The sequence below is a fragment of the Salvelinus fontinalis genome, unplaced genomic scaffold (assembly GCF_029448725.1).
Source record: "Salvelinus fontinalis isolate EN_2023a unplaced genomic scaffold, ASM2944872v1 scaffold_2201, whole genome shotgun sequence".
Taxonomy (NCBI): Eukaryota; Metazoa; Chordata; class Actinopteri; order Salmoniformes; family Salmonidae; genus Salvelinus; species Salvelinus fontinalis.
In genome coordinates, this window is record NW_026602410.1 from 6133 (window position 1) to 18585 (window position 12453).

Below are 12453 nucleotides of genomic sequence, written 5' to 3' on the forward strand. Positions count from 1 at the left end.
ATTAGACTGCATAACTAATTGTTAGCGTAGATAATGTTAATGTCTAACAAACCATGTAATGCATGGCTTGGTTAATTTGCTCAGATTAATGATTTAATTTGTTGGGCACGGTTTTCATTCTCACTAATCCTCCTTCGCTAGCATAGCTGGTTAATTGTTAGCATGTCGAAGGCCGTTGACAACCGAACGACAGCAGTCAAGCAACACTACGACGTTAACGTTACCTAATTCAGGAACAAAAACTTGTCAAGTCTAAAGTGGGATAACGTTACTTACGAGTACGTTGGCGCTTTTGTTGTCTCCCTCTGCCATAGCTAGCGGTTGTTTAAGTTTACGATGTTTAAGGTTTCGGTGATGTTTTAAAGGCAAATTTAAAACGACCCAGGGGCGCAGCAGACGCTTCCCTCTTCTTTGTGGATTTTGCAGTTCACAAACCAACCGTAAGATGTCTGGCAGGATGGACTTATGAACAAAAAAACGTCATATCTAAAGGCTTTATGGGTAATGTAGTTCACGCCCTTTTTCTCGGCACTGCCCAAAATAAAACTACTCGGCTGACATTTATGACCCAATTAATTTTAAATCAATAAACCGTTTGTTTCGCAGGAGGAAACTCCTACCACAAGGAAATGAGTAGAATGAACAATAATTGAATTGATGAACCTCTGACCAATTTCACAAATCACTTGATTGATTCGATTTAGCTTAAATGGAATTGGATGATTCATTTAATATCAGTCAGGCATTTGGACCACTGCTGAAGTCCTCAAGCTTCTCTGTGTTACATTTCCCCCTCACTGACTGGATATTGATTGGCTGATAGCCCAGTGAGCTCATTCACCAGTCTATAACCATTACCGGATAGTCTGAGGTGGATTCCTTTCCTCGGCCAAGTCCCAAACTGTACCCTATTGCCCTGGTCAAAAGTCTGGGACACAACCCTTGTCTCCTTAAGACCACTGAAAACCGTTAGCCAGCTTTCTCCAGCCATCCTGTTTCCACATCAGTGTAAATACCAGATTGTTGAAAACTGTGTGGTTTCTCATCTAAAGCAGCGGAGTACATGCACATTTCAGTCTTTGTAGTTATGAGAGTATGGGTCGTAGAAAAACAATGGAAAAGTGAACAGAGAAGGTAGAGTCCTAAAAATCTGTATGTTCTTCCATTGTCCATGCAGTTCATATGTTCAGTTTACGGTATCAACCTTTCCACCTGGAGAAAGAATTCTAGAATAGAACTACTTTTACTGTATTTTCATTGGCATCACCGTACAAGAATGAAAAATATCAGCCATCAAATCCACATAAAAAACATAGTTTAACACAAATACATGGGGCTCCCGAGTGGCACAGTGGTCTAAGGCACCGCATCTCAGTGCTAGAGGCATCACTACAGACACCCTGGTTAGAATCCAGGCTGCATCACAACCGGCAGTGATTCAGAGTCTCATAGTGCGGCAAACAATTTGTCGTCCGGGTTTGGCCATGTGTAGGCCATCATTATAAATAAGAATTTGTTCTTAACTGACTTGCCTAGTTAATAAAAAAATAAAATACACCCATTTATTAACTGTGTTTTTGTATTTGCAGAACATATGCAGAGACGGAAACAGACGACCATTTTAAATGCAATTTTATTTCAAACTTAAATCCAATAAAACCTTTAAGAAATAGCAGTTTTGCACGACCACCAAAAAACATCCACTATTCCACTTATTTCTCCCACTAAAAAGGTAAAACTAGAGGGTCAGTTAGTAAGGATAAGTAAAACACAAGGGGAGTATACATCCCATATTAGGAAGGAAGGCTACTACTACTACTACTACTACTACTACTCACAGGCAAGGCAGCAAGTCAAAAAAAGGAATCAATCTAGTCTAAGCTTTTCTATTTTATAAACAAGGGATAGGGAGGAGAGAAGCCTACAAAATACAACAGATATGAATAAAGATTCACATTGAAGAAAAAGGATTATACATGATTTTCTCTGAGGTCAAGGATTGCATTCCAAATGGCACCCTATTCCCTATTTAGGGCATGACCTTTGACCCATATATGTCTCTGGTCAAAAGTATTGCACTGTATAGGGGATATGGTGCTGTTTGGGACGTAGACCAAGATTCAGATAGTAACTAGCCAGAACTTTGCCCACTTTGTCATCCTTTCTCAGTCAATCCCGAAATCTTAACTCCCCTCAAAAAAACAAAGAGGTAACTTCAGACAATAGGATTAGTTAACTTGAGGCACATCGTTACGCAGTGCCGAAACATATCAATAAAAAGCGCCACACGACTGAATCTTCTCCCCAAAACACGACTGAATTTTCTCCCCAAATACCCCCATCTCCACTTGACAATCCATTTTTAATGTCCAACTTGTGTGATAAACAATTTCTAAAGAGCTTTGTAAAATAAGCATTTTTTTTCTTCAGTTTTACAATTAATGTTTGAGAGAAGAAAAAAAGAAAAAAGACAGAAAGTCTGATTACACTATTTTATTTCCTGAAATAATTTCCCCTCTCAGGCTTTGGATGGAGTCCATTGAGCCAACAGATTCTTCCCTTCCCCTCCCACTCCACACCTGCCCAGTCACAACTCACGCAGCTCAGTCGCTGGCCAATCAGAATCACTGTACCATCAGGGAGGAGATTGGTTTAAAAACAGGCGCAGCCAATCAGCTCTGCAGACCACACCTGGCAAAGCCTCCCCTTTCTCCGCCCCTTTGTATGAGGTCCAAACCCAACGGCATTGCTGGGTAAACCAGCTCAGCTGTTAAAGGGGGGTTGTCATCGGTGGTAACAGTGAAGGAGGGTGGTGGTGATGGTTTTCATTAGGGGAGGGTAAAGGTTATTCAAAACATAGGGTAGAGGGGGAGGGCCTTATCACCATACCTTCCCTACCAATTCCTCTGCTCCCCTTCCTGTCCCAGACAGACCCCCCCCACCCGTACAGACAAGCAGAGTGGTCATATCTGGCTGCAGACAGACTGCAGAGTGACCCTTTAGCTGGTTGTGTTAGCTTGGTCTATTGCCAGGTGGCAGGTTGGGTGGGACTGGGTTTAGCCAGCCAATCAGCCAGGCAGACAGACAGCTCTAGTGCTGCTACGGAAGGGAGTAGGGGTTCCATGGTGGACCCCTAGGAGGTTATATCGGGGTGGGGGGAGTATCTTGACCCCCCCCCTCTCCCCCTCCTTCCCCATCAGCGTGTGGCACGGTTGGGTGCTGCTGCTCCAGTGGCTCCTCCTCTCCTTCCTTCACCCCCCAGGCCCAGACAGACACACCTAACCCTAACCCTGCCAGAACAGGGCAGGTGGGTAACAGGGTATGTACGTATCCGGGTGTCTGGTCTGGAGGTTGGGTTGGATGGCTGACCCTCCCTCTGCGAGGCTCTGTTGTGTGCTGGAACCAAAGAGATGCACCACAGGGAGACACCATTCACACCCAGGCTGTCCAGCCCTCGTACAGCTGGGACAGGTTGTCCACATTGGTGGCCTCCTTTATCACACAGTCCACCTGGAGAGGAGAGGGAAAGAGGGGAGGTGGGGAGAGAGGAGGAGACAGGTAGGGGAGAGAGGAGGAGACAGGTAGGGGAGAGAGGAGGAGGAGGAGAGGGAGAGCAGGAGGAGGAGAGAGAGAGACCGGGATAAGGCAAAGGAGGAGGAAAGTGTAGTCAACAAAGTGTGTAGCAGTTGATAATGCAGCATGTAGCTGCCTGTTCAGTGGATAAAGCAGCGTGTAGCCGGCTGTTCAGTGGATAAAGCAGCGTGTAGCCGGCTGTTCAGTGGATAAAGCAGCGTGTAGCCGCCTGTTCAGTGGATAAAGCAGCGTGTAGCCGCCAGTTCAGTGGATAAAGCAGCGTGTAGCTGCCAGTTCAGTGGATAAAGCAGCGTGTAGCTGCCTGTTCAGTGGATAAAGCAGCGTGTAGCTGGCTGTTCAGTGGATAAAGCAGCGTGTAGCTGCCTGTTCAGTGTATAAAGCAGCGTGTAGCTGCCTGTTCAGTGTATAAAGCAGCGTGTAGCTGCCTGTTCAGTGTATAAAGCAGCGTGTAGCTGCCTGTTCAGTGTATAAAGCAGCGTGTAGCTGCCTGTTCAGTTGATAAAGCAGCGTGTAGCTGCCTGTTCAGTGGATAAAGGAGCGTGTAGCTGGCTGTTCAGTGTATAAAGGAGCGTGTAGCTGGCTGTTCAGTGTATAAAGCAGCGTGTAGCTGGCAGTTCAGTGTATAAAGCAGCGTGTAGCTGGCTGTTCAGTGGATAAAGCAGCGTGTAGCTGGCTGTTCAGTGGATAAAGCAGCGTGTAGCTGCCTGTTCAGTGGATAAAGCAGCGTGTAGCTGGCTGTTCAGTGTATAAAGCAGCGTGTAGCTGGCTGTTCAGTTGATAAAGCAGCATGTAGCTGGCTGTTCAGTGTATAAAGCAGCGTGTAGCTGCCTGCTCAGTGTGTAGTTACCTCATCAGTGTGTAAAGCAGCGTGTAGCTGGCTGTTCAGTGTATAAAGCAGCGTGTAGCTGCCTGTTCAGTGGATAAAGCAGCGTGTAGCTGGCAGTTCAGTGTATAAAGCAGCGTGTAGCTGGCAGTTCAGTGTATAAAGCAGCGTGTAGCTGCCTGTTCAGTGTATAAAGCAGCGTGTAGCTGGCTGTTCAGTGTATAAAGCAGCGTGTAGCTGGCTGTTCAGTGGATAAAGCAGCGTGTAGCTGCCTGTTCAGTGGATAAAGCAGCGTGTAGCTGCCTGTTCAGTGGATAAAGCAGCGTGTAGCTGCCTGTTCAGTGGATAAAGCAGCGTGTAGCTGCCTGTTCAGTGTATAAAGCAGCGTGTAGCTGGCTGCTCACTGTATAAAGCAGCGTGTAGCTGGCTGCTCAGTGTATAAAGCAGCGTGTAGCTGGCTGCTCAGTGTATAAAGCAGCGTCTAGCTGGCTGCTCAGTGTATAAAGCAGCGTGTAGCTGGCTGCTCAGTGTATAAAGCAGCGTGTAGCTGGCTGCTCAGTGTATAAAGCAGCGTGTAGCTGGCTGCTCAGTGTATAAAGCAGCGTGTAGCTGGCTGTTCAGTTGATAAAGCAGCGTGTAGCTGGCTGTTCAGTTGATAAAGCAGCGTGTAGCTGGCTGTTCAGTTGATATAGCAGCGTGTAGCTGGCTGCTCAGTGTATAAAGCAGCGTGTAGCTGCCTGTTCAGTGTATAAAGCAGCGTGTAGCTGCCTGTTCAGTGTATAAAGCAGCGTGTAGCTGGCTGTTCAGTTGATAAAGCAGCGTGTAGCTGGCTGTTCAGTTGATAAAGCAGCATGTAGCTGGCTGTTCAGTGTATAAAGCAGCGTGTAGCTGCCTGCTCAGTGTGTAGTTACCTCATCAGTGTGTAAAGCAGCGTGTAGCTGGCTGTTCAGTGTATAAAGCAGCGTGTAGCTGGCAGTTCAGTGTATAAAGCAGCGTGTAGCTGGCAGTTCAGTGTACAAAGCAGCGTGTAGCTGGCAGTTCAGTGTACAAAGCAGCGTGTAGCTGCCTGCTCAGTGTGTAAAGCAGCGTGTAGCTGCCTGCTCAGTGTGTAGTTACCTCAGTGTGTAAAGCAGCGTGTAGCTGCCTGCTCAGTGTGTAGTTACCTCAGTGTGTAAAGCAGCGTGTAGCTGGCTGTTCAGTGTGTAAAGCAGCGTGTAGCTGCCTGCTCAGTGTGTAGTTACCTGCTCAGTGACACTCATCCTCCTGTTGGGGTCCACGTCTCTCCCCTCCAGCTTGGCTTTCACCCTCTTCCACACGCTCACCGCGTACGAGTTCCTCTCCTGGACAGCTGCAGCACACACACACATTTGAACGGGGTGTGGTAGTAGGTGCCAGGCGCACCGGTTTGTGTCAAGAACTGCAACGCTGCTGGGTTTTTCACGCTCAACAGTTTCCTGTGTGTATCAAGAATGGTCCAGCACCCAAAGGACATCCAGCCAACTGGACACCACTGTGGGAAGCATTGGAGTCAACATGGGCCAGCATCCCTATGGAACGCTTTCAACACCTTGTAGAGTCCAATGCCCTGACAAATTGAAGCTGTCTGAGGGAAAATGTGGTGCAACTCAATATTAGAGAGGTGTTCCTAATGTTTTGTACAGTCAGTGCTCTACTGTTGTACTATATGGAATAGGGTCCCATTTGGGACAGCTAGGGTAGCAGTCTATATGGAATAGGGTCCCATTTGGGACAGCTAGGGTAGCAGTCTATATGGAATAGGGTCCCATTTGGGACAGCTAGGGTAGCAGTCTATATGGAATAGGGTCCCATTTGGGACAGCTAGGGTAGCAGTCTATATGGAATAGGGTCCCATTTGGGACAGTTGGGCAGCAGTCTATATGGAATAGGGTCCCATTTGGGACAGTAGGGCAGCAGTCTATATGGAATAGGGGGCCATTTGGGACAGCTAGGGTAGCAGTCTATATGGAATAGGGTCCCCATTTGGGACAGCTAGGGTAGCAGTCTATATGGAATAGGGTCCCCATTTGGGACAGCTAGGGTAGCAGTCTATATGGAATAGGGTCCCCATTTGGGACAGCTAGGGTAGCAGTCTATATGGAATAGGGTCCCCATTTGGGACAGCTAGGGTAGCAGTCTATATGGAATAGGGTCCCATTTGGGACTGTTAGGGCAGCAGTATATATGGAATAGGGGGCCATTTGGGCAGCAGTAGTGCTGCTTCTTCTAATTATAGACTAATTTAATTGGAGGTCAGGGGTTAGATGGATGGTTAGGGGTCGTACCTCGTCCCGTCTTGGGGTCACGTACAGCCCGTTTGGGGCTGGGATTCAGACCCTTGCTGGTCATCGTCTGAGCGCTGGGGGGGGTGTCCGCCGGGGTGCCAAGGTTACGGGGGAGGAGCTTGCGTGAATTCTGGGACATTGAGTCCGTCTGAGTCTTCACACCGCTGCACCTCACCGCTGAGAGAGAGCGAGAAAAGGAAAGAGCAGGAAGGAGAGAAAGATCGTAAAGAGAAGAGAACAGGAGAGAAAGTAATCATTGCCTGTGAGCTCTGAAGCGATATGCTATTTTTAATCATTCTGGTATTTAACACAGGTTATCACATTAAACAAAGGGCCCCCCTATTCCCTATGTAGTGCCATACTTTTAACCTAGGGCCCATAGTAGTGCACCACATTGGGAATAGGGTGCCCTCAGCCAGGGTAGCACACAATGAGGGAGGTGTAGTTACCTGCAGCGAAGCTGGTCTGAGCTGTAGAGGTGGGGCTGGAACAGTTTCCACCCCTCTCTGTCACCAACGGAGACGCAAAGCCAACCAGGCCGTTATACACACTGAAGACAGAGAGGGACAGAGAGGAGGGACAGGGTGTCCACTGTCAGTACGGGTAGGGGTGTTTGTAGCTCATTCAGGGTGTGTGTGTGTGTGTGTGTGTGTGTACCTGGTGCTCTGTATGTGTAGCTCCTTCAGGGTAGCAGGTATCTCCTGCAGTAGCTCCACCCCCTCCTGACTGGCTCCTCCCCCTCGGGGCTGGCCTGTTGCCTGGACGACAGTGAACAGCACGATCTGCACGTTGTCCTGCCACGCCTTATACTCCAACAGGAACTGGCGCACGCTGCCCTCGTAGGTCACTTCCTCCCCCTCCGCCAGCGCGTTCTCCTCGTCCTACGGAAGACAGAAGAGACATTTCACTGGTTCCTCTACAGTCAATGAACCAAGTAGACCAGACCCAGCTGTTACCTGGTTCATATTATACAGTCAATGAACCAAGTAGACCAGACCCAGCTGTTACCTGGTTCATATTATACAGTCAATGAACCAAGTAGACCAGACCCAGCTGTTACCTGGTTCATATTATATAGTCAATGAACCAAGTAGACCAGACCCAGCTGTTACCTGGTTCATATTATACAGTCAATGAACCAAGTAGACCAGACCCAGCTGTTACCTGGTTCATATTATACAGTCAATGAACCAAGTAGACCAGACCCAGCTGTTACCTGGTTCATATTATACAGTCAATGAACCAAGTAGACCAGACCCAGCTGTTACCTGGTTCATATTATACAGTCAATGAACCAAGTAGACCAGACCCAGCTGTTACCTGGTTCATATTATACAGTCAATGAACCAAGTAGACCAGACCCAGCTGTTACCTGGTTCATATTATACAGTCAATGAACCAAGTAGACCAGACCCAGCTGTTACCTGGTTCATATTATACAGTCAATGAACCAAGTAGTCCAGTATCCATCCATCCGTCCGTCCGTCCGTCCATCCATCCGTGTGTGTGTGTGTCCGTCCGTCCGTGTGTGTGTGTGTCCGTCCATCTCTCTGTGTGTGAGTTTGTGTGTGTATCCATCTCTCTGTGTGTGAGTGTATCCCGTACCTTGGCCATGGCCCTCAGAAGGTGTTTGACGTCAGCCAGCTGGCGGTTGTGATTGGACAGGATGCCCTTGATGCTGTCCACCAATAGCTGCAGTGATTCCGTGGCGACATCCAGCTGCTGCTCGCGCTCCTCTTGCACAGACCCCTGGGTAGCCAGCTCCTGACCCAGCTGCTTCTGGGCACAAGCTAGCCAATCAGGGCTGCCGATGGGCAGCTCCAACGCCGGGCTCTGAGTTTGAGGAGAGATGGGAGAGTAAGGAACGTCCCAAAAGGTACCCCTATATCAACCCTGTCCCTGGAGAGATACCCTCCTGTAGGATTTGGTACCCCTATATCAGCCCTGTCCCTGGAGAGATACCCTCCTGTAGGATTTGGTAACCCTATATCAGCCCTGTCCCTGGAGAGATACCCTCCTGTAGGATTTGGTACCCCTATATCAGCCCTGTCCCTGGAGAGATACCCACCTGTAGGATTTGGTACCCCTATATCAGCCCTGTCCCTGGAGAGATACCCTCCTGTAGGATTTGGTAACCCTATATCAGCCCTGTCCCTGGAGAGATACCCTCCTGTAGGATTTGGTACCCCTATATCAGCCCTGTCCCTGGAGAGATACCCTCCTGTAGGATTTGGTACCCCTATATCAGCCCTGCCCCTGGAGAGATACCCTCCTGTAGGATTTGGTACCCCTATATCAGCCCCACCCCTGGAGAGATACCCTCCTGTAGGATTTGGTACCCCTATATCAGCCCTGCCCCTGGAGAGATACCCTCCTGTAGGATTTGGTACCCCTATATCAGCCCTGTCCCTGGAGAGATACCCTCCTGTAGGATTTGGTACCCCTATATCAGCCCTGTTCCTGGTGAGATAACCTCCTGTAGGATTTCTCTAACCCCAGTTGTAACTAAGCCGATTCAGCATATCAACCAGCTGAAATAGTTGAAATCAGGTGTGCTAGACTAGGCTTGGAGTGAAAACCCAGTGTCGGAGGGCAGAGTGTCTGCTGGTTTCTGGCATTTCCTTTCAATTTGTGTCCGATTAACACCTAAGTACTCACCAGTCTGTGGAGCTGTAGCTAGGGGTCAGTACTCACCAGGCTGTGGAGCTGTAGCTAGGGGTCAGTACTCACCAGTCTGTGCAGCAGCTGTAGCTAGGGGTCAGTACTCACCAGTCTGTGGAGCTGTAGCTAAGGGTCAGTACTCACCAGTCTGTGGAGCTGTAGCTAGGGGTCAGTACTCACCAGTCTGTGGAGCTGTAACTAAGGGTCAGTACTCACCAGTCTGTGGAGCTGTAGCTAGGGGTCAGTACTCACCAGCCTGTGGAGCTGTAGCTAGGGGTCAGTACTCACCAGTCTGTGGAGCTGTAGCTAGGGGTCAGTACTCACCAGTCTGTGGCGCTGTAGCTAGGGGTCAGTACTCACCAGTCTGTGCAGCAGCTGTAGCTAAGGGTCAGTACTCACCAGTCTGTGGAGCTGTAGCTAGGGGTCAGTACTCACCAGTCTGGAGCTGTAGCTAGGGGTCAGTACTCACCAGTCTGTGGAGCTGTAGCTAGGGGTCAGTACTCACCAGTCTGTGCAGCAGCTGTAGCTAGGGGTCAGTACTCACCAGTCTGTGGAGCTGTAGCGAGGGGTCAGTACTCACCAGTCTGTGGAGCTGTAACTAAGGGTCAGTACTCACCAGTCTGTGGAGCTGTAGCTAGGGGTCAGTACTCACCAGTCTGTGGAGCTGTAGCTAGGGGTCAGTACTCACCAGTCTGTGGAGCTGTAACTAAGGGTCAGTACTCACCAGTCTGTGGAGCTGTAGCTAGGGGTCAGTACTCACCAGTCTGTGGAGCTGTAACTAAGGGTCAGTACTCACCAGTCTGTGGAGCTGTAGCTAGGGGTCAGTACTCACCAGTCTGTGCAGCAGCTGTAGCGAGGGGTCAGTACTCACCAGTCTGTGGAGCTGTAACTAAGGGTCAGTACTCACCAGTCTGTGGAGCTGTAGCTAGGGGTCAGTACTCACCAGTCTGTGGAGCTGTAGCTAAGGGTCAGTACTCACCAGTCTGTGGAGCTGTAACTAAGGGTCAGTACTCACCAGTCTGTGGAGCTGTAGCTAGGGGTCAGTACTCACCAGTCTGTGCAGCAGCTGTAGCTAGGGGTCAGTACTCACCAGTCTGTGGAGCTGTAGCTAGGGGTCAGTACTCACCAGTCTGTGGAGCTGTAACTAAGGGTCAGTACTCACCAGTCTGTGGAGCTGTAGCTAAGGGTCAGTACTCACCAGTCTGTGGAGCTGTAGCTAAGGGTCAGTACTCACCAGTCTGTGGAGCTGTAGCTAGGGGTCAGTACTCACCAGTCTGTGGAGCTGTAACTAAGGGTCAGTACTCACCAGTCTGTGGAGCTGTAGCTAGGGGTCAGTACTCACCAGCCTGTGGAGCTGTAGCTAGGGGTCAGTACTCACCAGTCTGTGGAGCTGTAGCTAGGGGTCAGTACTCACCAGTCTGTGGCGCTGTAGCTAGGGGTCAGTACTCACCAGTCTGTGCAGCAGCTGTAGCTAAGGGTCAGTACTCACCAGTCTGTGCAGCAGCTGTAGCTAAGGGTCAGTACTCACCAGTCTGTGGAGCTGTAGCTAAGGGTCAGTACTCACCAGTCTGTGGAGCTGTAGCTAAGGGTCAGTACTCACCAGTCTGTGGAGCTGTAGCTAGGGGTCAGTACTCACCAGTCTGTGGAGCTGTAACTAAGGGTCAGTACTCACCAGTCTGTGGAGCTGTAGCTAGGGGTCAGTACTCACCAGCCTGTGGAGCTGTAGCTAGGGGTCAGTACTCACCAGTCTGTGGAGCTGTAGCTAGGGGTCAGTACTCACCAGTCTGTGGCGCTGTAGCTAGGGGTCAGTACTCACCAGTCTGTGCAGCAGCTGTAGCTAGGGGTCAGTACTCACCAGTCTGTGGAGCTGTAGCTAGGGGTCAGTACTCACCAGTCTGTGGAGCTGTAGCTAGGGGTCAGTACTCACCAGTCTGTGGAGCTGTAGCTAGGGGTCAGTACTCACCAGTCTGTGCAGCAGCTGTAGCTAGGGGTCAGTACTCACCAGTCTGTGGAGCTGTAGCTAGGGGTCAGTACTCACCAGTCTGTGCAGCAGCTGTAGCTCTATGGAGGAGACGGAGGTGTTGAACTGGGCAGCGTAGGAGCAGGTCTGCTGGCACCTCTTCAGCAGCTCAAACAGAGCAGAGTCCATGCTCAGGGCCTCAGGGGTCCGCATCCGCAGACCCTCAAAGTTCAGTATGGTACTGCACAGGAACGTCACCTGGGAACAGGAATAATAAAGTTGAGGAATGTCACCTGGTAGTGGGAATAATAAAGTTGAGGAACGTGAACTGGTAGTGGGAATAATAAAGTTTAGATAAAATTTTAAATATATATACATATATATTTATTTAAAATAGCTCTCCAAGGCCAGGCTTGAAGAACACACAGTTACTATCTGTAACAGGGCCCTGGTCAAAAGATGTGAACTATATAAGTGTTATCCATAAGCGCCGTCTGTCGGCTAAATAACACTCATTGTAAACCGGCTACTTTTTCCACTTCATAACTAGGCTTCTTTTTATTTAAAAGTTTAAATTCGCTAGTCAGAAATCTCCGTTTAGCTTTCTCCCACTAGAAGGACCGATATATGCATCTTCTAGTGTTGATAGGACAGTCGCCTGTCAGTCACAGAGCGATGGCAGGGAAACACTGTTGTTTTGTCAGTCTGTTCTCTGTCCCGCCTCTCGGTCCCGGTGTTATTTTTGTAGACTGTGGTTGGATGCGCTCAGATGTCTTTTCACGACGGAGGGAGAGAGCATGATGAGTCTTCATTGTCTGGTGTGAATGAATTTACACGTCCCGTTAACATGGTTACGAAGAGTTGAAATCCACTTAATGTTTTGCGGCATTTCATTAGGATCCCCATGTGCGGTTGTGAAAGCAGCAGCTGCTCTTCCTGGGGTCCACACAACACATGACATAATACAGAACATTAAATAGACAAGAACAGCTCAAGCACAAAACATTTTTTTTTTTTTTTTAAAGATATATAACCTAATAAATAAATATCTAGGTCAAATAGAGGAGAGGTGTTGTGAGGTGTTGCTTCATCCATGTTTTTTTAAACCACAC

General features: G+C 49.0%; 1 protein-coding gene across 1 annotated transcript; it reads right to left on the reverse strand.

Annotated features, from left to right (window-relative positions):
• Positions 1–1615: 1615 nt before the first annotated feature.
• Positions 1616–12369, reverse strand: LOC129850715 (serine/threonine-protein kinase SMG1-like). Its single transcript, XM_055916970.1, has 7 exons — positions 11420–12369; positions 8326–8553; positions 7378–7601; positions 7170–7270; positions 6721–6897; positions 5659–5765; positions 1616–3510 (listed from the first exon to the last, which is right to left on the reverse strand). The coding sequence occupies exons 1-7, from the start codon at positions 11717–11719 to the stop codon at positions 3433–3435; spliced, it is 1215 nt and encodes a 404-aa protein (XP_055772945.1). The 5' UTR covers positions 11720–12369; the 3' UTR covers positions 1616–3432.
• Positions 12370–12453: the final 84 nt, after the last annotated feature.

Excerpts from the sequence above, each read along its gene's own strand:
- LOC129850715 (XM_055916970.1), bottom strand. The coding sequence starts at position 11,719 with ATGTATATATATTTAAAATTTTATCTAAACTTTATTATTCCCACTACC. Across the intron at positions 8,554-11,419 it reads TACAGCTGCTGCACAGACTG|AGCCCGGCGTTGGAGCTGCC; the intron begins GTGAGTACTGAC and ends CCTCAAACTCAG. Across the intron at positions 3,511-5,658 it reads GGATGAGTGTCACTGAGCAG|GTGGACTGTGTGATAAAGGA; the intron begins GTAACTACACAC and ends TCTCCTCTCCAG.